The following is a 27252-nucleotide window of genomic DNA, read 5'->3' on the forward strand; positions in this document are numbered from 1 at the left end:
TTTATGTTTCATTATTATTATTTTAAATGGAAATAAGTGACTAGTCCAGTAGCCTAAAACCAGCCATGCAACTTCATTTAATGGTCACATACTCCACTGTCCTACAACTTTTTTGCTGGATTTATTTGTTTCTGTTAACCTAAAACAGGAAAATGTGCATCTAAAAATGTGCATCTAAATGTGCATAAATCTTACATTTAGATAAAATGTCATAATAAGAAGTCATAAAATTATAAATATATTTCAAGAACACAACACTTCTTTTCACACAAGATTTTAATGGTATAACAATATATTAAAATACATAAATATATTTCAAAAACACAACACTAATTTTTCCCACAAAAAATGTAAGAAATTTTACAAAACAAAAATCAATATTTACATTATAGTACCCCACTAGTACATTCACAAGTGAGGGTTGTGTAAACAAGACACACGGATGTCTCTTTTGTCTCGTATTTCCTGCAAGAAAATGTCCATGTCCTCTACTCTCTGAAAAGTAAAAAGAAAGGGAGCCTAAATTTCTTCTTTATCCCTTTCACCTTCATAAAACATGGTGTTTAGGAACAAGTCTCGCATTGTGATAGCCAACAATGCATCTTCCTCCTTCATCTTCAGGATCTTTGGCAGTTCAATCTTCCCAGCAAATTGGTGTTGGTTCTCCTCCACCCACTTACAGGCCAGCAAAATGTTTTTCATCACCGCTGAGTCCTGTGTGCAATATAAGGATTCCAATAATAATGTAATTAGTGAAGTTCTGCTTATAAACACCTATATAAAACAGAAAAGGTAAATGCATAAACGATTCAAGCAATACATAAACATTGTGTCTACATACATTCCTGTGGATGGGGTGATCTCCAAGCTATCTGACTCAGCTGGAGTGACTTCCATCATGTCATCTGGATTTGGTAGTTGTTCCTGGTGACTAGTTGTTGGACTTGACTGTGCCAAGTGACAAACATTAGGCATGGTTTTAGGCATGCATTGTTTATATATTGTCTGCACACTGGAAATCCACAGTATGGATGTTTAAATCAAAAGTATGATTATCAGTACCATACCTTGTCAGAGGAAATGTTTAAATTAGCTGATAGCACCACCACCTCCTGATTATAGGCATGTCAGACTAATAAAAGATAGCAATTGAAAGGCTTAGACTTTTTTTTTATTTTCTCACCGTCCTTTTTGCTTTATAACCATAAATTGATGCAAAGTCACTGCAGCAAAATCAAATGGCTTTGAGAGCGTAACATGGAGTGCATACTAAAAAACAAAAACAAAACTTTATTAACCAATGTGGTGTTTAGCACACAAACACAGCTGCATAGCAATTATAAAACCACTTACCATCAACATGAATACCCCACAATAAATTCCTCCAAGCTGAAGAGGGGCACCCTGTAAATTTTAGACAATTTACAGTTAGACCATATTCAATAAATACATTATATAGCTGTCATGTCCGGTAAATGTTTTTGTTTTGTCTCTGTTTATAGTTTTGTTAAGAAAGTGCACTTTGAACTCAGTTCACCCATAGCGGGTTATTTGTGACATCTGTGCACTGCATTCTTTCTTAACACTCAACTACAGATATGAAAAGTTCACAAGCAAAGAAGTTAAAAAGCTGTACCTTAAAATCTGCCAGTACAGACATGTTCCAGTGGCCAGGTAAATGTGACTTGCCAGTTTTCTAAAGGAATTACAGGCAGTCACATGTAAACAAAGATGTATTTGACCATATTACAATAAAAATGTTGGAGCTTTATGTTAGAGCCAGGGGTTTGTGTTTTACCATGATTAAATTATAATTAGATAATACTGAAAACCATAACTGGCTGAAACATAAAAATATGAGCTCAAACAGATCCACCATACATTTCATAATGCGCTACACATTTCAATTAAAAAAACTAAAAAACATAAGTATGTGAAATTCAAAATTCCCAAAAGTTTCACAACAGGAGGACATATTAAATGAACAATATATTTAGGATTTAAATGCTAAGAAGAAATGACAATGCAAAAACTTAAAGGTTCAACAAGCATGATGTGTTTCTCACACGCACAGTACTACAATTAAAATTATTCACAACACACATACCTTCTTCTTGAACTGCATTTCGCATGTGATTAGCTACATGATTCCGGAGCTCATGCAAATGGTTGTAAACAGGTTTACAGTAGGTACACTGGTATTTTTGGCAGCACACTGTGCATCTCTGGATAGACAGCAGGGGATCCTGTCCTTGCAAAAGTATTGTCTGATGCATCTGTACAGGTTAATCTGAAATAATAAAAAAGTATGATTATATATAAACACTACACATGCTAAAATGTAGCATGGGAGATGGGAGAATGCTAGCATTAGTTACGCGAAAAAAAAAAGATCAACGTTTCTGTTCAAGGGTGTGAAATAGCAACCATAGTCAAGTTGAGACAGCGATAAATGTAAGATGTTTCAATGTAAAGTTTATCTTTAAAGTACAGTGTTCTTACCGTCTCAAGCCCCGCCCACTAGATCTAGCGAGGGGGAGCTGGAGCTCCTCCCATTTGGCTCTGCAGCAAACACAACTTGCAAAAATCCGGCACAACCGCGGCCGGTTACACCAAGAAACCCGGAGGAAACCCGGACATGCACGCGCTGCTGCTCGGTGTTAAATCTCTTCTTTTACACCAGATTTTAAGTGTCTGTATTAACGCCGCTTTAGCTGAGCAGTTTGGTGGTTGGAACAAACAAGCTAAATCACTATGAACCCCAGGACTGGCCTGTTGCTAGCTATCGTTAGCTCTGTAGCTCGGCTGTGACAGGATTCAGAACAGTAACTCACACCCTATAAAGTTGTATGTGCAGGCAGACAGAGTCATTATTACAGTAACTTGTGTTAGCGGTTTACTGACCAGGATTTGTAAGGAATGTTCCAGGTGCTTTATGTCCATTCTCACATCCTCACAGCCTTCTTGTCTCTGATGTTACACCAGATTTCCCATGAGCACTTGCACAGGGCAATTTACTTAATTATTTAAGTTTTTGTTGTTAAACATAAAGAATATTGAGTTGGAATAATTTATAATTGTAGTTCTTGAAACTAATCAGTACAATTACTCCATTAACAGATATTTTGATTTAAATGTATCAAAAAATATTAAGTGCATGTTAAAAATATAATTAAGTTAGTCAAATGCTGATTTTTACTAGTGAAGTAAACTTAAATTATAGTGTAAATTTAAGACAAAATGAATAGTTGTTTTTTTTATTTTGATTTGTCTAACTCAAACAATCATGTACAGTATGTGGCTTTTAGAGATTTTATTAAGGTAACATAACCTTTTTATAACTGTGAAATTTACAAGGCCACAGAATCATTTTTTAGAGTGTATCTCACTTATGCGGTTTGACTTGCGAGATGCGGTGTTATATTTTTATATCAAACGTAAGTAGGGTTCATCATGATTCACCGCGAGTTTTTGCGCTGTGATTACGTTTCCATCTTTCCGCGTGAAAAAAAAAAGGAAATTTTTTTTTGGCGGTCCTCGCGGAAGCTTGCAGACCTTGCAGAACTTCGCGGAACGTCGGCAGGCAATCGCGGCAGCTCACAGTGCCTAACCATCGCATCTCACCGTGAGTCAAAGCGCATACTGTAGGTGAGATAGGGGTATTAGGCACCGTGAGCCGCCTCAAGTGCCCGTCTAACGTTCCGCGAAGATCTGCAAGGTCCGCGAGCTTCCGCATGTTAAACATGTTTAATTTTTTTGCGTGGTAAAATGGAAACTTAACCACGGCAACAAAACTCGCGCTGAATCATGATGAACTGTACTGACGGCCACCGCGCGAAACCGTGTAGATGAGATACTGTAGGGGTATTAAACCTCTACTCTGTCATCGCATCGTATTCATTCCATAGTGCGCTACAACCCCAACCACTGACATGCTTCACATTGTTTCTGAATCTGGTGAAGAGTGTTTGTCAGCTGTTTGTCAATCAACTCTGATTGTATACTCGGTTCGTTTCACTGTCACTACAGGTTAAATAAAAATATTAGCGACAGTTTGGTGATTTTATTTATATATTTGTCTGTTATGGCATGCTATTGATACGTTAACTTATGTCGAAACAGTTATTAAAATAATTTAGTGCCATGTTTAATTTGCATAGAAAGTGCCGTCTTTCTTTAACGCTGTCATGCAAAAGGAGTCAAAAATTGATTCCTGAACAATCTATGTCAGCTAATTCAGTACCTTCACTGTAGACAGCGCCTTGTAACGTCGGACGTAAGAGGCAGCGACTTAAGAAGACTCCTAAGGGACAGTTCGAGAAATACACTTAGAAAAGTTATCACTTTACGTAAAATATATCTAAAGAGTCTTCTTAGCTTGCGAATAGTGTGCGTTATCAAGAAACCGGGCCCTGGGCAATACGAAATTTCTGTACAGTATTTTTCTTTTTGGTCATATGATGCCATGTCTTATACCCTACAGCTCTATCTGGTTAATGATTCGTACATATGCTACAGTATGTAGTTATAGACTATTATTTTAATATTTAACATAACTACACAATATTATATTTTTCCAGAAAGATAAGTGGCCTATTTTTAAGTTCTGTGTTTTCTGTTTGTTTTTAAATAATTCAACAAAGAAATAGCCATAACAAACAAAACCAACAAAACAGCCTGGATTAAAATATGCCAAAGTCAAATAGCACAAAACAGACAAGAATTGTGTGAAGAACTGTGAACACAGTCTTTGTCTTTAATTTATTTATTATCTCAAATTCAGAAAAAAATTAAGGCCACTGCATGATGGCTTTTGCCTGTCCAGCAGGACATCCTATTATTAACAATGATAGCAAAACATATTCAATTTAGTGGAGAGGAACGTTAATACAGGTAATAATAATCATGAAATCAACAACTGCATTATGGTGAAGACAGTTCAATATTAAGGAGTATTGAAAAAAAGCCGTAGAAAAGACCTAGTATACTCACAAATATAAAAAATACTAAAATTTTGTATACTCAAAACATTAAAATTCAACACGAATACCATGTATGAAAGAATAAGCTACATTTGTCAGCAATTGTAACAATAAATTGGAAAGTAAAATCAATGATCATGATTTGTAAAAAACCATAACAATTAGAACATCACAATTAGAAATTAGAAAAAGACAGACAAATAACCACAACTACACTATGGCTTTAAAAAGGAAAAAATAATTAGTAGGCATCAATGAATATGCTAGTTAAAAGTTTTGTTGGACTTAGAAAAGTAAACATTGCATTCTATTTCTTAGAATGTACAGTAACATATTAGGTTTTAGTGGTTTTATTTTGCCAGGAAACAATGTTTTTTTTTCTATCTGACAAAAACATTACAATTAACATGTCTCATAAATATAATACAACTATGATTAAACTGATTATAAGCAATCGCAAAATGTTATTTATAATCACATTTGTTTATTGTACAATTTCTGTTAATAATAATACTGGTTTAAAAAATACATGCAAGCAAATTTACACAGAAACTGCAAAAACTTATGTAGTATGTAGTGTGGAGTTTTGGGCTCAAAACTATAGGCTACATAAATCTTGACTAAGCAGGACTAAAATTGCCACAAACTGTTTTGTACCAGTGCATTAGTGAACAGCTGGTAACATAAACAAAGTCGACTTCATGTGAACTAAAATGCATTTTCTGTCATACAAAGGCACTTTAGACCTTAGAGCACGCAGTTATCATAATAAGGATGGTTCCCTTTTGATCCTGGCTCCTCGCAAGGTTTCTTCCACATGTCATCTTAAAGCTTTTCCTTCCCCTTTAGCTCATTAGGAATACACTATTTTTTAGTGCTATACAGAATTTAATAAAAAATGCACCATGTGTTAAACATGTCACCCTAATGTCTTTAAGGTTACTATTGTGCACTATGTGTGTGTTTTTTTATAATAATAATAATAATAATAATGTTTAATGATTCCTCTGTATTGTATTTTTTTTTTATTGTTATTTGTCCTTTGGTTGTTAAGAGTTAGTTTTTATTTTAAAAAATGGGGATTTTAAGCCTTTTTTTGTATCCCTAGTATTATGTTAAAGTATGTTTGAGCAAGTTTGGTAAATTTATTGAGCACCGATCGGTGGAATGTTGAATTACATCAGTATGCACTGACACAAACTCTCATTTTCTCCACACCTGGTCTAGATTTTTCTCAAGAGTAAAGTTAAAAAAAAAAAAAATTTAGATTTTGGGGTGAGGATAAGATAGGTCTATTAACTTTTAGGAAATGTCACGCTTAATCACTAACTTGTTTTCAGACAAATTGTTACTTCATTAATCTTTCTAGACTTTCTAGAATCTTTTTAGACTTTTTAAACATTTGTGTCAGTGTTGCCAGACTAAAGATATCTCACGTGCAGAAACAAACTAGCATATTTCCTTTACTGCTTGATATACCATATACTAGTCTGTTGGCCTACTAAAGGTCCACTTAAGGCTTGTTGTCAAAAGGTTCTTGTGTCCAGAGACATGAGTCTAAAGTCTATTTGTATAAGACCGAAAAATTTGTATGTGCAGAAAAATATCCCAAACCTTTGTTTATTATTATTGTTATTATTATTATTATTATTAGTAGTAGTAGCAAAACCAAATTCAACAGTTTTGAAGCATGGGAATAATATAAAATGTACTATACAGTACATATTATATTATTTCCTGTACTGTTATCATCAATCTCCTCTCCATACTTCACCTCTCTACACCTTGTCTAGTAAGGAACGCTGACAGTAGAGTAGATGACGTGGAGTGCCATACTTGCGAAAAAAAATCAAGGCTCCCAAAGTGCAAATTAAACACACCAGTAGCGTAAGTGACACCACTACTGCTTTCACTACACTGTGAGTGTTGTCCACCTCAATGACAATGACTTCTGTCTTCTCCACTTCCACTTTGTCCTCATCTTCATTATTCTCTTTATCATGATTACGGTCATCACTGCCACCATCTTCTCGACCTTTGTCTGTCTCAAAGTCCTCTTCTGGACAGTTGAGCCAGTCACTTAAGGCAAATTTGGGGTAACCAGGCTCCACTTTCATCAGCTGATTGTTGAATTTCCAGTATTTATTGGCTTTGTAAAAATATGTGAAACCTGTTGGCCAAAGATTTTTATCATTAGGATTCACAGAACATTAAAATTACATACAAAAATGTTCAGACATCAAAACAATAGTTGATTGGACATGTATGCTTTATTTCTCCACATGAAGCGCAAAAGGATAGTGTTCAGTTTAAAGTTGCCACAAAATACAACGTGCCCAAATGGTCTTCTGTCCCGAAAGAAAGCGCATTCAATATGCACTCAATATGTATTTATTTTACAGTCTACATCAGTGGAAAAATTTTGTCAGAGAAAGCAGGTGATTTTATTGCTGTATTAACTCTATTTTAGTCAATAATTTATTCTACTTGAAAACAACTGAAGGAGCGTTTTCAGAGAGAGTATTTTCTCATTTCCACATTTTGTAAAATGATTTAAACAGGGAATGAAAACCTATCTTTACATTTTAGGTTGATCCCAGTCTGTTTTAATAAAACTGCTTGTGACATCTCTTACATGGGTTTAACTTACAGCTGTTGGCTCAAAAACACTTCGCCCTCACTCTCTCATCTTCTATACCGCTTTATCCTGTATTCAGGATCGCGGGGACCTGGAGCATATCCCAGGAGGCTTAGGGCACGAGGTAGGGTACACCCTGGACAGGGTGCCAATCCATTGCAGGGCACACACACATACACACTCACACACACACTCTCTATCACACACTACGGGCAATTTGGGAATGCCAATTAGCCTAATCTACATGTTTTACAGGCGGGTTAACGGGAGCGGGCCTTGTAGGACGTCTTTCACACACACACTAATGGATTGGGAATGACTGCTGTCTGGCTCACGGATTACATAAATTGTCTGAATAACGGATTACATTTTGGATAATATAACTAAATAACTGAATACTTTAATGGCGGACCTAACATGTTAGATTACTCGTCACATCAAAAAAGTAATCTGAGTACTCTAACGCGTTACTTTGTAACACATTACACCCAACACTGCTAATTACATTACAAAACTACTGTCATTAAAAAGTAATCAGTTACATTACAGCGTTAATTTCTGATAAAAGTAACTAGTTCGAGTACTTTTCCATCGCAGAAAATAAAAACTCCTCATGCATGTTATTTTAGTCAAAACCTTTATAATTATTCTAACATCATCACTCAGCGAAGTTTGGCCCATAATCTGTTAACTACTAATACCCCTATCTCACCTACGCAGTTTCACGGGTGTCTGTATAACATTACATTTTTGGAAATATAACTAATCTAACGGACCTAACGCGTTAGATTACTCGTTACATAAAAAAGTAATCCAAGTACTCTAACGCATTTCAAAAACTGGTTATTAGAGATTTTACCAAACTTTAACAGAAAGCATGTCAGACCAGCATCCTGAAATAACTAGTTAAACAATTTAATTAATTAAATATTTAAATAGAAACTAAGTATATTAGTTTCAGTTATTTGAGTGTCTATAAAAAAATAACTAATAAAAATGTAAAAAGCTTCTTACTTTGGTCTCGGCTCACAAAAGCTGCTTTGACATCATCTGGGACACCCTGCCACCTGCTGGTTGGTTTAGGATAACCTGCGTCGACTGTTCGTAACTCTTCATTATATCGGTAATATCTGGTGGAAGAAAAAAAACTAGCAGTGTGCTAACAGCATTCTTTGTAATAATCAAGAAATTTCATCTTAACACACCAAAAGTGAATTGCCTACTTTTTTCCTCTAAAGAAATAGGTATTGCCTGTAGGTGTGTAAAAAAGAGCAGCATCAATTCTGTCCCGAGGAAGGCCTCTGCCCATCGCTGCCAATGTCTTGGGGTAGCCTGGCTCCAAATTTGCTTCACTGAATACCCAATGTCTATCACCTGACAAAAGTAATACCAAATATATTTACTTAAATAAATTTAATGATTTAATTATATATTTTACCACAGATTTAAGTATGCAGAATAAAACCAGCTCTTACCTTTAAAAAAGACAAATTTGCCATCCTCTCTCTCATAAGCAGCATCAATTGATGTAGGTAGACCTCTCCAAACATGTCCAATAGGCATTGGATAATTTTCCATAACCCGTTGATTACGAACACGCCAGAACCATTTATTCTACCACCAGGATTTAAAGAGCTTTAGACAATAACATTAAAACAGTTTTTTTTATCTATTGTATGTAAGCACACAATATTTTAAATACCTTAAAGATAAACATTTCTCCTCTTAGAATAGTAATGGTGTCAAAGTGGCCCTCACAAATATCAGGGCCAAAGTGAGGTACTTCTGGCTTGCGTGGAGTGGGATAAGGGTTATGGGGAGGGATGTTGGGACTAAGTGAAGGTTGAGGATGGCCGTCGGGGTTGGGTCCTACAGTGTAGAGATGCAATGAAAATACTAATAGCTGATGCAATTCTAAGGACACATGTTTTCTGGGTTATCTTTTGTTGTGCCATGTTGAGCCAAAGCAACTGTTTCTTAAACTTACCATAAAGCTGCTGGATGCCACGTCGATCATCCTCTGGAAGCTCAAAATTGTCTGTGTCCATCCATTGGTAGAAAGGTGCCATGATGGCAGAGGGGTCACTTGAGTGCTCCATACCCATTGCATGACCCAACTCATGCACAGCCACCAGAAAAACATCATTACCTTGTTGAGAGTTGAAAAAAATTCACAAAACAAGGTAGTTATTTCTTTTACAATACAGATGCCAAAACCAATAAAAAATACCAAGTCGATACTGATGCCCGTATTCTTTACAAATTAAAGATTTTTTTATTTACATGATATAATTCATGGTTAATTTTTAACAATATAATACAATAGTTATTCCTAGCAACATAAATAAGTTTCCATTTACTTCTTTATAATAGAGAAGTTTCTATTTCTAAATATTTAATATTTAAAATATTTAAAACTTAATATTTCAAGTCTAAACAGATATTTGTTTTTCAAATCCAGTTCCAATATAGTTATTTGGTACAGGATCTGGTAACCCATATGCTTTCTTCTATGTTTTATTTTCCATTTTATCAGCTTTTAGGGACAACTCCATATCAATGCATATCATTTTTGATTGCCATGTCCACCAAACTAATTTAAAAACTAAATAACAATTATGTTGCCCTAACCAATTTCTATAAACAAAAAAATAACCACAGGTGACAAAACACCTACTAAAAATACTAATCCCAGCAAATATGAGACAAGAAAAAGACATGAAAAAATAAGTACATACACAACTCAGTAACACGTAGACTCATTCTAAGCAACAATTACTAAAATGCTTTATACAGTGGAACCTTGGATTACGAGCAGAATTTGTTCCAAAAGTGGGCTCGTATTTCAAAACACTCAAAATCAAATTTTCCCATAAGAAATAATGGAAACTCAAATTATTTGTTCCACAGGCCAAAAAATAAATACATAAAAATAATTGACACAAAATATTAAGTAAAATAAAAAAAATTAACCTGCCCTTTAAAAAGGTACTTTGTGTTTGTGTGTGTGTGTGTGTGAAGCTAAAGTAGTAACTCTAATGTTCCCCCACTCTTTTCACACACATGTTGCACACAACAGAAACACTATTTTATCTGAAAAATAAAAAAAAAGAAATCTCTCTAGTGACACTCGATTGAGCGAAACACTAACGGAATCACTGCTTTAAAGTAAAAATTAAGCAAATTAACTTGCACTTTACCTTTGAAAAGAATTGCAACAGAGCAGTGTTTCTATGTAGAGCAAAGAGAAAGAGTGTGTGTGTTTGTAAAGGTGAAAGTAGGAGGGGTCTGTGTGTGTGTGGCATGATGTCCAATGATGCGGGTACACCCAGACACAAAGAGCAGGCTGATACAGTAAGAGATTTTTAACCTCTCTAATGAGACTTGCTTTTACTTTACACGCGCACTGTACACACACATATACACATGAAATATATTATGTTTTATGGGCACACACGTGGTCACAGTGTTATAGTAAACAGTACATGCGTGCACGGATGTTGATTACACCAGTATGAGTGTACACACGAACTAAGACCCAGCAGGGGAAAGGATTACCCACAATTCTGCAGCACAAGAGAGAGAAAAACCATTGGCTCAGTTGTGATCACGTAACGCTTGGTGTCAAAACAAAAAGTGCATGCGTGATACATGATACCCGGTACTCGTAAACCAAGACTTGTTCTTGTTCAAAATTATTTTAAAAAATCTTTGCTCGTCTTGCGGAATACTCGCAAACCGCATTACTCGCAATCGGAGGTTTCACTCTATAGCATTTTATATAGCATTTTATTGAGTTTATCTGTCCCTCATATTATTTTGGAATAATAGTGGCCCATAACATTAAGCACATTCATAGCTCTCTTAAAATCTGGCTATAGCATGTCAGTAGAATTGGCATCTGCATTTTGACTTGCTAGAATTCCAACATCAACATTTTATTTCATTGTTTATATTGACCAAACATTTCCACCTTGATCTTATCCAAAGATTCAAATAATATTGATTGCTCTAGTTAGTTTAGATGAAATGCTACAAACCATATTAATACTTTTATATTTTTTTGGAGAGAATTGGCTTTTTCCTAGCAAGCCTTCCCTGAAATCCATACTTGTTTTGTATTTTTTTTAATTGTGCTTTTATAAAAATAATCATGAACAGGCTTACAGAACCCTGTAGGTCACATGATGTAGCTCTTTGGGTTTTCCTAATGTTTATGATTATTAAATGGTTTGATCATGGTCTTAGCTGAAATGCCCACTTCTAGGAAGATCAAGGCCATCTGCCTCGAAAGCTCTCTATTCGTTAACAGTCCGTCGTACTGTAGAATGGTGAATTTTGGTTTATCAACCTTACTGATAAGCAGCAATCATTGCTTCTCTAAATAATGGCTGACGTCCTTGCATTATGTCCCTGCACGATGTAGACACATAACTGTGTGATCCAGAACACAAAACTGGCAAATGTTATGGTTTTATAAAGGAAGTGACAGTTTTTGATGGTTTGATGGTTTTGAGGGCAGTGGTGGCTCAGTTGTTTAAGGCTGCGGGTTACTGATTGGAAGGTCGGCGGTTCGCGCCCCAGCATCGCCAAGCTGCCACTGTTGAGCCCTTGAGCAAGGCCCTTAACCCTATCTGCTCCAGTGGCGCTGCAAGCTGGCTGACCCTGCGCTCTGACCCCAGTTTCCTAATTGGGATATGCGAAAATTTATTTCACTGCATTTCGTTGCCTTGTAACTATGTGCAATGACAATAAAGTTGAATCTAATCTAATCTAACTAATCTCATGCATTTCTCAAATAACGGCTGGCTGCTAATTATGCTCTTAATGTTAGATCTAGAAACTAGGATAAATGGATTTATTTTTCCTCCCACCTGGTTTCTGAATGTGGTTGGTTTACTTTCTTGGGATAAATGAATACAACATATTTAAATCGTGTGTTTCTGGTGTCATGTAAGGTTATTTGTTTGTTTTTATGGGTTGGTGAGAACCAAACAATTGTTTTCTTTGCACTCAACAAAAGCATGGAATTTAAAACAAAATGTGCTTTCTTTTCCTATGACTGCAGGTATGGTGACCGTATTTTTGTCCATAAAGTGCATCAATGATTTAGTTCTGGTAGTTAAATAGCTGCTAAAATAAAAGTATGTAGTCCCTTTTTTACATCTATTTGATGACCCTTGATATAGTGTAGGTGAATGCAGTCCACCCTTTATCTATCTTACCCCACAAATCTCGATTTCCAATTGTCCAGGGCTCTGCAGCATCAAAGTGTGTGTCTCCTCCCATGCCATTACCAGGAAAGTAGGCATGTGCTAAAAACCCACCCTCACCATCAAATGGACTGGCGTCATCATGAAATCCCTCAGCAAAAAAGATCATAATGTCTGCAAAGTCAGAAGTCTTGTACTTAATGTGACTGTAAGGGATTTCCCGAAATCGTAAAGGGGTGACACTCTCCCACACTTTAAAAGCTTTTCTGATTGCCTCATAGGTCTCAAACTCCCCAATCTTAGGTGTGTAGTTCTGGATGCTGAAGAAAAAAAGAAAACAAAGGAAATTAAAGAACACAATTAAAATGGCAATCAGAAAAATAAGGCTACATGTAAAAAACTAGAGATACGGTAAGAAGTCAGAAAAATGGAAAGAGAAGAGAAGATACATCAGAATATATTGGAACAATTCACATGAGAATTTGATCTAAATTAGACCCAAAGTGAAATAAATTACCATGCCAATGCCACAGACTACTTTCATCATTGTGGAAAAGGTTAGTCATAACACTTAATACAGTAAGATCTTTAAACAATCTCTCCATGTGCCTCATTGCTTATAGATATTTGCAGTATAATTCCTACCAGAAAGTGATATCCGTCTTTTCCCATTTCAGTCGCTGGATAGCATATCGTTTCTTTCTCAAGTTGCTCTTAAGCTCTGCTCCAAACTTATCTGGAACACCACAGCGAGGCCTCTTCATTGCCCTGGCAAAGATTTTAATATATTATATCATCCACCATACTACAGACTAAAATTCAATCATTCTATATTATTTCTTCTAAGAAATAACTGTGTCTTCAGGTGACACTTTCTGTTTCTGAGGACCAGCAAAGCATCAATATAATACTGGATTTCTCCACCCACCAGTATAACCACCACATAGCTGAGAAACCATAAATCATTCCACAAGTTTAATAAAATTGTGATTTTAAATGAAACTAAACAACTCTTAGCCAGTGTTTTTATGAAAAGCTGACTTACTCCAGTGTGGTAGAGTCCAAGCGTCCAGTGACAGTTAGGCCATATAATCTTTGCATTGAAACAACAGCCGAGGAAATAGATTGGGGTAAACGTGGTCCTTGTATATGAAGATCACCTGGAGGAAGGTACCCATACTGCTGAAGCCATGCCTAGAGGACACAGACACAGGACAAATCAATATTATGCGCAGATTAAGATGCAAAAAGATGGAATAATCTTAGCATGTCAGATTTAAAACATTGATCCTTGACTGCAAAGATCTAGCATCTAGTTGGTAGAAAGAAGTTCCTCTAGATGTCCACATGTCACTGGCGGTCATCAAACAAAGACCTAACTCTTTATGAAGACATAAATCAGCACTTAAATTACCATGAATACAAATCTTGTGTTGTCTGTGTACTTATTATATTACTTCACCTAGTAAACTAGTATCAGGTATTGATCAGTAGAGACTTTAAAACACTTCTGTCATTCACTCTGAGTCAGAGGATCTGCCAAATCAACAACTAAACCTTAGCTTTAGCATCTTTCTTTTTCAATGCTGACAATTTGTGGAACTAGCTAAAACAAAAAACAGCAAACCAAAAAAAAACAAAAAAAAAAACACAATGCTGGTATCCTGGAAAAGCAATCAGTTTGTGTTGTCTTCAGCACTGATGCAAGAAATAGAATAACAGTATAGTTAAGTTTGGTGAAATGCGTGAGCCTGTAATGGATCCTTCTATATAGATAAGTGAGGCTGAATTTGTTTTTAAAAAGGATAAATCAACATGGAGACCAGAGGGCGAAAAAGAGGGAAAATGATTAAAGTAGTTCCATAAGCACTGGGCATATCCAATACTATAATTTAAATGGTGTCAAAAAAATGAGCAGACTGGTGTACCATCAAGCAGACTAAATAAGTTGGCCAAAAAAACAACAACAACAACAACAACAACAAAAAAACATTGTGAAAGTGGTGGAAAAAAACAACAACAAAGCAACAATCAGTGACGTCAACAAACTTCAGGGGCAGGGGTGAAAATAACACAATCCAGTGTTCAAAGAAAACTTTTAGAGTCGAAATATAGAGGCCATACTACAAGATGAAAACCACAAACTGCTCATCAGCAGTAAGACTTTGAAGGCCAGAATGGAATTTGCAAACAAAGAGATGAGCCTGTTTCTGGAACCAAAATGAACCTCTATCAATGTGATGGATAGGCCAAAGTCTGAATAAAGGCTCTGCTGATCCACAAAATACAAGCTCATCATTAAAGGTGGTGTCATGGCTTGGACTTGCACAAACGCTTCTTGATTACCAATTTTCATTGATGGGAACTCAGGACAATCCACAAAAACACACTGCCAGCACAACAAAACAAATTTCATCAGGGAAACTGGAATGTTTTCCTATGGCAAGACAATTCACTCATCAAATCTTATCCAAATGAGCATGAACTATTTTACTTCAAAATGAGAAAACTGAAAGGAGATACCCCCAAAAGACACAAGTGAAAGAAGCTATGGTATAAGTCAGGAAAAGCATCAGAAAAAATATGGCAAGAGTTTGGGGCAGTTATTGCTAACAAAATATATGAAACCAAATATTAAATGTTATTTACTTTAATAAGGTATACTTTAAGCCCTTCTGTTCCAAAAACTCATGCATTTTGTGTTTACCTGTGTTATCTTTGACTAATAGTTAAATGTGTTTGATGATCAGAAACATTTTGTGTGACAAACATGCAAAAGAATAAGAAATCAGGAAGGGGGCAAATAGTTTTTCACACCACTGTAGATATGCAACAGTGATTTTTAAAAAGATGCTTAACTGCTGCTACCTTTTGTATTCCATCTTGTACCGTGACCTTTTATTAAAATATTTTCCCACTGAACTGAAAATAAATGCTTTTCATGTTGTCTGAGTTTACGGCTTTATTGTTGTTTAAATTTTTACTGGACCCTTGGATTAACCCAAATTGAAATGAGGACTATTTGTTTCTGTATTGCTGTTCTATACATGAACCATTGAACCATTATGTTACAATTGATTAATAATGTATGTAAAGTAAAAAACCTCCGGGCTTGAGGTTTGTACAGCAGTTAAATGAACTGTTATTTATACAGTGCTTTTAACATTGGACAGTGTAAAGAAAAAGCAGCTTTACACTAAAATAAATATTGCTTTTGATTTTAATCTAACCTAATGGATAAAAAAAAACCTTATTTTGTGAAGAGGAAACCTTGACCTTGATACCTTAACAGCCTTCAAATAAACTTATTAATTTATTATTTCCATTATTATCAGAAAACTGGCAAAATGCACATGGAGAGAATTATTAGGTATTGTGAAGGATGCAGAATACCTTTAGATTTTGTTAAATTCCCATAAAACAGAGTGTTATAATATATGAGGATATTATTGCATGTGTAATGTTAAACGTGTGAGGAAGATGTGCTGTGTTTTTAAGACGGGTGAAAGAGCTTTTGACCTAATGTGGGGTTTACAAGAGAGAGATTCCTCAATGCTCCCAGAAACTTTAAACTGCCGAAGATGGTTGGACAGTTACAGAAGTACATTTCTGACATTGAAAAAAAAGAAAAGACGTTAAGTTTAATGTTTTGTGTGAAAAGAATAGTAGTTGTTAAGTAGTTGTTTTTTACATTTAACAAAATAAAATTTAACAAAATAAAATGTAATAATATGTGGCACTAAAGCGCAGCATTTATTTTACTGCATTTTGCTTTTATTACAGCCGAGGCATCATTTTGATGAGCTTATTTTAATATTTATTTGCATCCAGAGTCACTTAAAAAAATTTTAAGAGCTTGTATTGATGATGGGAGAGTCAGAATGTGGCATTAAGCCTTCTTCAGCACATTCCAAAGATTCTCAGTGGGTTTAAGGTCTGGACTCTGTGATGGGTAATCCGTGTGTGAAAATGATGTCTCATGCTCCCCAACCACTCCTTCACAATTTAAACCTACTGAATTTTGGCACCGTCATCTTGACATGTGCCTGTGCCATCAGTGAGGAAAAAAAAATCAATTGATGGAAAAACCTGTTCATTCAACTTATTCAGGTATTTAGTTAGGTACTGACTTCATTGTCTAGCACAAGCCCTGGAACCCATACAGAAGGGCTTGCGCTAGATAACGAGGTCAGCTGAATACATAAACTGAATGATCCGGTGCATTAAGTTTGGAGAAAAAAAAAATACAGTCGATGAGAACTATATGGCTGATTTTCTACCAGACTGAAATCCACAGAACAAGCACTGATGCTGATGAAGCAAATAGGAGTAACTGCCTAGAACAGTAATAGCCAATGTGACTAAAAATCATGTAAAAGGAAACCTCTTTTTAAGGCTTTCCGTTGCCCAATTACCTTAAGGGCGATTGACAAATCGTCCATGTGGTAGCTTTCATCATTACCAAATGGAAAAAAATTGAAACAACCCACAGTCTACTAAGATCTGCCACCCAGACAAACTTGGCCTGCCTTGCTCAGACAGATAACCACAAACCCAAAGATAAATGTAAATGACAGTTCCTTGTGGAGATGGGAAAGTCCTAAACAGAAGCCATTAAAATATAGTTTACCACACAGAACATGAAGCAAAATGCTCTTGTCTAATAAAACATGATTGAACTGTTTGAACACAATTCCCTGTGCAATCACCTTATTAAAACCATCCCTACAGTATGTTTTTCTGCGATTGGGAGACTAGTCTGAATAGAGTGGAAACTAAAGTAGAAAAGAACTATAATGAGTGACTAACTTCTCCAGAGTGCTTAGGTTCCCAAGCTGTAAATACAATTATTATAATAATTTGTGGAATACTTTGTGCTGAATGAGAATACCTGTTTGTACTGCACTATTTTCACCATCTAAGTCCCACTATAAATAAACTTATATGTTTATATATTCATTGCATACTTCCAGCCTCCTAACACACAGTATGCCTACAAATTATTCCCTGCTATCTGATATTATCCAAATGAGGATGGTTTCCTGTTCAGTCTGGTTATATATCTGTGTCATTGTTGTTTTTCCTTCTCACCGTTGCCCTCTGTTTGCTCAATCTGATCTCAATCTGATCTCTAATACCGTAATTATGATTTATACACATTTTCTCACTCAAGACCCTGATCATGACAATGACCATTGTTAAAAGCACTAAATAAATAAAACTGAATTTTGTTTAAATATATATTCTTATATTTATAGTTTTAGAACCATTACCTTATTTTATCTTAATGTTAGATTGTTTGTATTGCTCGTGGTCTCCGAGAGCTAACAAACAAATGTCATTGTATTACTATAATCACAATAAAGTCTCTTTATCTTCTCTTATCTTGGGCGACAGTGTATATTTCAACGAGACCGGAACAACCGGAAGCAACCTGCCAAGAACAGAAATGGCTTTAAAACAACTCTGTGAAAGTTCTGAAGTCTGGTCTTTAACCTAACACTCGAAAAAGACATAAATATAGACGTTTGTGTCTGAAAAGACACAAATGTCCACTGATGCAGCCCATCCAACCTGGTTGAGCTAAACAAGTCTAGCAAAAAGAATGAGAGAAACTTCCAAAAGCATGGTAGGATCATTCACAAGACTTGAGGCTGTCATTGCTGCCAAAGTCAGGTCAGTTTCATAATTCAAGAATAAATGTCACAGGATTCATAAGAATATTTTGGGATTTTAATCAATTTTAAGTATGAAACATAACAAATGTAGAAAACTTGGAATGGTCTGAAAACTTTGTCACCCAGTAAATGCCCTTAACATTTACAAAAGGCCTAGTCTCTAGTTCAATAGCATACAAACCAAACACAGTCAGTTCATTCCACCATATGGACATTAATTTTTTCCATGTTCCTTTTAGGATGGTGGCTCCACTTAAGCCATGCTATGAACCAAAATCCAAGGCTTTTTGTGGGCACAGTCTCACCAAAACTCTGCTGTTGGAGACTGGAAAAAACACCAGATGAATGTTTTTCTAATCATCTGTCTAGTTTCTGAGACTGTGCCCACTGTAACCTGAGATTCCTGTTTTTGGCTGACAGCAGCGAAACTCAATGTGGTCTTCTGCCAATTCATCTAAAAGTTTAATGTTGTGGTAGCTCGAACCTGTTTGAAAAAAAACAAAAAACAAGGTGGTGTTTTTGCTTCTGTGTAAACTTTTGTGCAAGCCTTTGGGTGTAAAAACCCCAGGAGACCAGGGGTTTATAAAATACTCAACTCCAGACCCTCTACGACCAATGCCATGGTCTAGGGTTGACATAAGAACATTAGAAATTAACTGAAGCTCTTCTGCTGAATATTTTATGCTCTGTGCTGATGCCACATGACTGAGTGGTTGTTTTTATTAATGTGGACAGTAAGAGCACATTTTAAATGATATTATTAATTATTAAACTGTTAACTTGTACATTTCATATGTTGTTCTTTGTTACTGATTAATTATTTTTCCCTTAGCCTTGTGAAAAATACAGACATGTAATGAGATGCTACAATGTGCGTGTCAGGGTAAGGAGGGAAGTGCATGAAGCGAAGCACCCACCATTCATAGTGCCCACTGCAGTACAAGCCTTTGGAGGCAGTGTTATTAACTGGGGTTGCTTTAGTTGGTCAGGTCGGCAATGTAATGTGCCAATAAAATTCAATCAGCTCGGTACTTAAATGTCCTGAGTGACCATTATCCCATTAATTTAGTTTTTCTTCCATTCTGGGAGTATGAGGAATCCTTTTCACCTGTGAACCAGCTACGGCATTTAACATTTTACAATCAAAGCTAAAGGCAGTCAAATTAAATATCAGTTTTCAAGCTTTTTTTATTTTCTTAAAACTAATTTTAACTAATAATTTGTAGCAAATTTTGATGCTGACTATAATAAAAGTTTTTAATCTACATCTTCTCTTAAGATAGAGAATCGCAAAATATCCAATCCAGAGAATTTTAAGCATCAGAATGTATGTATGACCTACAGTATCTAATTCACACAAATCTGTCTGAGCTGGAGGATGTGTGTGTGGGTGCGTATTTGTTTGTTTGTTTTTTTTGGTTGTGTTGTCACTGGGTTCGTGGGAGGTTTGTTAGATTTATCTTTTCTTTTGTTCTATAATATACTTCATTTAGTGATTTTTTTTATGTTTGTATATAATAATTAGTCAATAAAAAAGTTTATAATATATTACAGCTACTGTTGTGATCTATAAATGAAAAGGTAATTTGGTAAAGAATAAAAAAATACATTTTTGTATAGGTTTTAAAAACTAAACATTTTAGCCTGCCAAAAAGCCAAGGAGCTAATTCATGAATTATTCCTATAACGTTCCTAAGTTTTCCAATGTTTCCAGAGGATTGAGTCATGTTCGTAGGTCCATATTGTGTTTATGACATGCACAATGTATACATGTACACACACAGTATATACCCACTGTATATAAACTTATATATTTAACATAATGATAATTTTTTTTTAAATACACACACATATATATAAATGTATTTAAAAAATAAATACTTTTGTTATACGCTTGCTTGTTTTTACTGCCTGTTTTTTGGAACTCTTTTTAAGTTTTGAATATTTTTAAGTTCTTAAAAATTGCTAGAGAAAACAGGTAAACCATACTTTTCTTTTACGTTTCACATGTATACGAGTGGTAGATGCTGCATTGTCTTGTTGTTTGGGATAGTTTTTTAGTCATCACGAGGGTTGTCAGAGTCTGATCGGACTGCCAGCAGGGGGCGCCAATAATTTGCTAAAAAGCATACCCTCAAAAATCTGTTTACGGGACCAGTGCTTTTGTTTCTTCCATGTTTTGCAAAAAGAAACACGTCAGACATTCTTACCCTTTTGTAACTCCCCTGTCATGCTTCGGATCACATGACAGTAATTAAAACCATATCCAGCACTTTAGGGGGAAAAGTCATTTGATCCATTGTTCTCATCCCCCCCCCAGTACATAGCTTTATTCGTTTTCCAGGAACTGTTTCTTATATTTTACCATTTAAAAAATATTTTATTTCAGAATAATAGTTCGTCTAAATTACTAACCCCATGCCATAGCCTCGTGTCAGTGTTTTCATGCTGTGTTTACCGACACAGCTGTACTGTGTCCTTACCTCAGGATTCAAGTCTCCCCTCGGCGCCCCACCTCGAGCACACAGCCAGAGTGCAGATAAAAGCATCAGCTCCAGGAGTGTATCGTGCCAACTCGCCATTCTCCGAAGTTAATCTTTAAACAAATCCAAAAACTTCGCTTTGCCTTTTCCCTCTAGCTGGTAAAACACATCGCCTTGCAAAAATAAATAAATATCTCAACAACTGTGCCAATCAGAAAACAGAAAATAAAATCGGCGAAATAGGCAAAACTACAGAGTCACAAATCCTGCTTTAACTGTAACTACACAGTAAGCAGCTGTGGCTCAGGGCTACAGTAATGCCTTCCTGTTATCCACTGGGGAAATGGAGGACGATGTCAGTGAACTGCTAGTTTTCTTGAATCTATTTCCCCCCCAGAAACTTTGTCAACCCGTCTTTTTATTCATGCGTAATGGTTCTGTTCTCTTCAGCCATTTTATCTCAGCTGTTGACGTGGTCGCTCGATCAGTCCCAACTCCCTAACTTTTACGAACTCATCCAAAGCCCTCCCCTTCCTCACTGTCCCGTCCCCCTTTCTGAAATTCTGCGGTGCTGCTGTATCTCCACTGGCCTCCTCATTATGGCTTGTCTCACGTCAAGAAACTAATCAAAAAGAGAAATGTAAATAAAAGAAAGGTTTTGCCTGTACATTGGTCAGAACTCACTCTTTTATTATTTTATTTTATTACTCACTCATTCGTTTCATACTTTGGATGACGTGCAACCAGTCACAGAAAAAAATCTGAGACTGTGACAGTAACATTTGCCTGAAGTCAAACATGCGCAATAAAACAAAATCTTCAGGAGAATTGCAGTTTTTAGCGGTTGTGTGACAGAATATAAACCCCACGTTTGGACAGCGTACCGCGCATGCGTCAAACTGTTGCCATATCTTACACTTCACTCACTCATCGTTTATACCGCTTTATCCTGTATTCAGGGTCGCCGGGACCTGGAGCCTATCCCATGAGACGTAGGGCACGAGGCAGGGTACACCCTGGACAGGGCACACACACACACACACACACATACACACACCACGGGCAATTTATTTATTTTAGGAACGATAATTAGCCTAACCTGCATATCTTTGGACTGTGGGAGGAAACACACCAAGCAACGGGGAAACTCGCAAACTCCATGCACACAGAGACGGGAATCGGACCCTCGCCCCCGGAGGTGCAAGGCGACAGTGGTAACCACTACACCACCGTGCCGCCTATTTTACACCTATCTGGACAAAAAAAGGAATTGGAATGTAAAAATATGTTCTTAAAAAAAACTAATAAGCTACTTGTTCAATGCACCCCAGCAAATTATGGTAATTTATATTGCTTTAGCTTTGTGCTGCAGGCTCTCAGATGCCATCACATCAGGAGCTCATATGAGGATTGGTTACCAATCTAGTACATAAATAACATTGAAAGGACTATATCTCTAACTCAGTGTTAGAGTCCCTAACTAACACCCACATTGTTACATTTATTTTCTTATGTTTTCTAACATTATAAATGTTAAATTTATTGTACTTTGTGCTTAACTGTGAACACTGTCAAACAGGTCACTAGATGGCGCTTATCGCTAGGGAGGAACCTTAAAGGGGTCATACAGGCCTACATGCACTTTTTTAAGCTGTTTGGACTGAACTGTGTGTTAGGATAGTGCGTACACAACCACTCTACGATGATAAAGAGCCGCCCAGTCGTTTTCTTTTCATTTATTAAAATAACCTGCCCCTTCTGAAATCAGGCCAATCGCAAATGCCTGTCACTGTGATGCCACACCACAAGAGGCCGCTCCTACACTTGTTGATTGACACTGGTGTTTTAGCAAAGACCCGCCCCGAGTGAGAACAAGCTGTCGGCCATTGTTTTTTCGCCGCTGGAGCAAAATGGCGCCTAAGCGAGTGTGGTGTACAGTTGTTGGGTGTAATAGCGAACACAGCAGTCGTCATTCACTACCGACATCTGAGCCGCTGAGGACGCAGTGGCTAAATTTTGTTTTTAAAGCTAACGTCCCCGCCGATTTACCTAAATGCGTTCATATTTGCGCTAATCATTTTTCACCAGACTGCTTTATAAACGCAGGTCAATATAAAGCAGGTTTTGCTACGAAGCAGCTCCTAAAAAATGGATCTGTACTAACGCTTCGTGTTCCTGCTTCATCTTCACCAGGCTCGGTAAGTGTAATTTCTTTTTCTATGAATCTTTGCAGATTGCCTTTTCTAATAATTACGATGAATGCGGAGTGTAAGTTAACTTATACTCTCATAGAACATGGTTATGGCTTTTTCTCTGTGTACATCCGTCTCTATATAATCCCTAATCGCCCGTTTATAATAAACAATGCATTAAGGTGATTGTCTAGTTGCAAACTGTGTACGTAGTCGGAAAACTATATTATGCTTACCTTTGTTACGTTAGATGGTTTATAACGATGTCTGTCGAAGATTAAGAAGTAATGTAAACACATCAGTAAACACATCCGTATCTCTCTCATCCGTATCTCTCTCAGTAAGCTTCTCTGCTTTTGTTGTTGTTGCTCGCGGCAGCGTAACAGCCCGTTAATTCATGCCCATGCAGTGATGAGAAAGACAAATCGAGTCGATGCATGTCCATTCTTTTAATTTCTGCGTTGTCAGGCGATATTACAAACTTCCGCGTAGGTTCCTTACTTAAATCAAACCAAAATGTGGGTAATGCAGTCCAAAGCATTGCCCACACTGGACTACACTCCCGTGGCTATACCCCACGTGTGTTGTGAAGACACGCCCCACAGAACTGGGGGGGCGGGCTCAGCAGAGATCATAAGCATTTAAGGGAACATGCACTGAAATAGGTTGCTGAGAACAGAGCTAGTTTTTACCAGTTAAAAGTAGTGTTTTTTTTTACACAACCATTGAGAATTTTTAATTAAATATATTACAAACTTTTCATTAGGATCCTAAAGATCATATTAACATTTAATGAAAAATGTTTCTGGATGACCCCTTTAAACCCCACGGAGGCCAGGTGCTGCTGATTAAGTCAGCCAAGCCAAACACAAGTTAAAGTTTTGTTCCTCTTTGCTCTCAACTACACTGGGTTAATATTTCTCCAAATGAGATGTAAATACCATTGAGTAAAATATAAGAGTATTGAGAATCTTTGGTGAAATCTACTAACTGCGTTACCACAAAAAGCAGGCAGTTAGTAGATTTGCTGTAATATACTGAGAAAATATATTTATTTATGCTCTATTATACTCGGCTAATCAACATGTTGCCAGTGAATACAGTAGCATACAGAGCCATAGCGAGGTTAGAACCAAGGGGATTGTTACCATAATAAGTGCCAGAAACGTTAAAGGGCTAATATTCAATACATATTGTTTTGCTTTAGGTCACTGCATTTTTGTATGTTTATGTGATTGTTGAATATATGTACAGTGCTAAGGTAGTTGGTATGTGAAACCATCGTCTGACAATTTTGCTAGGTTATTTACTGTTTAAATTGCTTTGTTTACTTTGTTTCATCTGGAGAAAAATGTGTGCTGTACAACTGGAACTGTTGTTGAGCTGAGTTGAGCCAAATGTGGAAAATGTTTGTTTTTCTCATAATTTTTGCTGGTTAAAAAGGAATATTTTTAAAAAATTATTAATGCTTAAAATACTGATGTATTTACACAGACTTAAATCACAGTTCTCCAAAGATGCTGTAAAGTTCAGCCGAGCTACACTGACCAAGCTGATGGTGAAAGTACTCAGGTAAATGATGATGAGGAAAATGTAGAGCCACCTGATATGAATATATACCTGACTGAAGACAGTCTAAATAAGTGGGTACTTTATTTATATGCATTTATTTTCATTCACCTTGCTGAGAGAAAAAGTGTTTGTACTAGGTGTTTATTTCGTAGTTCATCATTATTGCTACATATAGTTTCTTACAGTAGTTGTGACAAATAAAAATTTGAATTTGAATTTGAATTTAAAATTACTAAATACATTTCTGGAGATATATGTTATTGTATTATTGGCAATGATGTAAAGAGTCTGATTTAATTATTAATTTCCAACCTTTACATTATCTACTGAACAAACGTTGGCCCAAAATCTTTGGTCCCACCAATGAGACAACTGACAAAATGACATTGACCAACCACTGATGCCAACATTGGCCCAGCATTGGCCCTTCGAAAGTATGCTATCTGGGACATGCACTGCAGCTATTAATTAGGAAAAGCTACACTGAATATTTATTATTTCCACAGATAAATGCCACAAATCTGGCCTTTATGGAAGAGCGGCAAAAAGAAAGCCATTGTCTGCAGCTCCTTCAGAGTTACCATGGGCGACCTAGCTGCTGCTTCTCTGATTAATGATCTCCTCATCTGGCCTCTCAGTTTAGGTAGACAGATATGTCTTGGTAGGTTTGCAGTTGTGCTATACTCTTCCCCTCTTTCAAACAGTGCTCTGTGAGATGTTCAAAGCTTGGAATTTTTTATATATATATATTTTTACAACCTGCTTAAAACTCTTCCACAACTGTCTGACCTGTCTGGTGTGTTCTTTGGACTTCATAAAGCTATTTTTTCACTAATATATTCTTTAATAAACCTCTGAGGGATTAACAGAGCAGCTGTATTTATACTGAACTAAACTCTATTTACCAATTAGATTACTTCTGAAGGCAATTGGTTCCACTCAATTTTAGTTAGGGGTAAAAAAGTAAAGAGGAAATAAAAATGCACACCACATTTTTTATTTATAAAAAGTTTTGAAAACGAATGATCATTTTCCTTCGGCTACACCAGTGGTTCTCAAACATTTTCTGTCATTTCCAACTTAAGGGGGTGGGAGAATTTTCAAGCCCCACTTTTCAACAAAATAATAACGAAATTGTTTACTATTTACTATTTATTGAAATATCAGTTTCTAAACCAAAAAGATCAATTAACACCAAGTTCAAATCAGATAAAATACACGTGCAATTGTTATAACAGGCTTACTTCGTCACTTATCTAGAGCTTTCTTTCAAAAAAGTCGAGTGGCTTATTAACGTGACTGGGGTGTGTTGTCTCTAAGTGTCTTCCTACTTTGTTGGGTCTCGTGCTGTCTGCTGCCAGCGATTTAAGACACAAAACACACGGGTCTCTCCTCTGCCCCCACCATCACCACCATGAATCCAAGCGCAACATAGGCTTCATCATGTTTTCCTTTCGGCTGGATTTTTGGTTGATTAGGCTGATAGTGCTAAATCACCTGCTTTTTTGTGGTCCATGTAACAAATGTATTCATTGACGTTATTATGCCCACTAGATACAGTACGCTACTGACCCGGTTTGTGTTCACCGCGGTGAGGTTAGTTTAATATTCGCATCTCCGAATTCAATAGCTGCGTAAATAAACTCGCAAATAAGATACCCACATATATTTCCTCTCTACATTGTCTTTAACCTACATCCGCCTTAAATTATACATGTTTAAAAGCATAAACAACATTATTCTCTACGGCGCAACGAATGATTTAGGGATCATCGCAAAATGCCGCACACCAACAAAAAGCGTAGAACGATATTGATCTTCCCTTTTGTTCAGCGCCTGAAGGATCAAAAAGCAACTTTGTTGCCACACTGGAAACTAGAAATGCCAGACTAGTACTGCCTGATAAAATATTAATTTTTAACAAAAATACAGAAACATCAGCATACACATTGGAATAAATGAAATGACATATATAATACCGAATGTTTCTTTATATCTTGTTCCTCTGCAATTCACATGCCGACATTAAACCGTTATTGTTGCACTATGGTTCCACCTTTTCTCTGATGTTATTTAAATTTACTTGTATTAATGATCCATTTTGCGTGTGATTGTTTAATTTCGAGTGTCCGATCTTTATTGTCAATAAAGAAAATTAGAATAGGTATATGAATTAGAATAGGTACTTTCTAATTATTTTCCACTAATTTCCTCCCGTTCATTGCGCCCCACCTGTCATGTCCGTATTTCCCACTAGGGGGCGCGCCCCACACTTTGAGAACCATGGCGCTACACAATTACAGCCTGTGCCACTATGTTACAGCCTGTTGGTCTATTTCGAATTCCAGAAAGGTTGGGATGATTTTTTTTTTTTTTTTTTTACAATACAATATTTATTACAAAAAAAAGGATTTTTCTATCTCTGTAAATCACACTGCTATGCAGTTAAAGCGAATGCACTGAATGCTGTCTGTCTCTATTTTTAATAATTTAT

The 27252-nt window shown here is 36.3% G+C and overlaps 1 protein-coding gene and 1 long non-coding RNA gene across 5 annotated transcripts; both read right to left on the bottom strand.

Moving 5' to 3' along the window:
* Window positions 1-287: 287 nt before the first annotated feature.
* Window positions 288-2271, bottom strand: LOC128528387 (uncharacterized). 4 transcript variants are annotated; one of them, XR_008360954.1, is made up of 4 exons: window positions 2108-2271; window positions 1637-1696; window positions 842-1404; window positions 288-714 (listed from the first exon to the last, which is right to left on the bottom strand). It is a non-coding gene; the product is annotated as an uncharacterized LOC128528387 (long non-coding RNA). The 4 variants fall into 4 exon arrangements; XR_008360948.1 differs by having other exon boundaries at window positions 842-1490; window positions 1522-1696; XR_008360955.1 differs by having other exon boundaries at window positions 842-1132; window positions 1354-1696.
* Window positions 2272-4723: 2452 nt separating this feature from the next.
* mmp14b (matrix metallopeptidase 14b (membrane-inserted)) lies at window positions 4724-21484 on the bottom strand. The gene is made up of 10 exons (XM_053492438.1): window positions 20995-21484; window positions 13879-14027; window positions 13479-13601; window positions 12846-13153; window positions 9608-9769; window positions 9323-9489; window positions 9096-9234; window positions 8844-8994; window positions 8635-8750; window positions 4724-7152 (listed from the first exon to the last, which is right to left on the bottom strand). Exons 1-10 carry the CDS (start codon window positions 21091-21093, stop codon window positions 6761-6763), a joined length of 1806 nt encoding a protein of 601 aa, XP_053348413.1. The 5' UTR covers window positions 21094-21484; the 3' UTR covers window positions 4724-6760.
* Between the last annotated feature and the right edge of the window lie 5768 nt (window positions 21485-27252).

The sequence above is a fragment of the Clarias gariepinus genome, chromosome 1, assembly GCF_024256425.1.
Source record: "Clarias gariepinus isolate MV-2021 ecotype Netherlands chromosome 1, CGAR_prim_01v2, whole genome shotgun sequence".
NCBI lineage: Eukaryota > Metazoa > Chordata > Actinopteri > Siluriformes > Clariidae > Clarias > Clarias gariepinus.

What these genes read in the sequence shown, in the direction of transcription:
- mmp14b (XM_053492438.1), bottom strand. Translation starts at nt 21,093, where the DNA reads ATGGCGAGTTGGCACGATACACTCCTGGAGCTGATGCTTTTATCTGCA. An exon ending in GAGAAATGTTTATCTTTAAG is followed by an intron (nt 9,235 to 9,322) that starts GTATTTAAAATA and finishes TCCTGGTGGTAG; the next exon opens with AATAAATGGTTCTGGCGTGT. An exon ending in TTTTGTGAGCCGAGACCAAA is followed by an intron (nt 7,153 to 8,634) that starts GTAAGAAGCTTT and finishes TTTGGCCAACAG; the next exon opens with GTTTCACATATTTTTACAAA.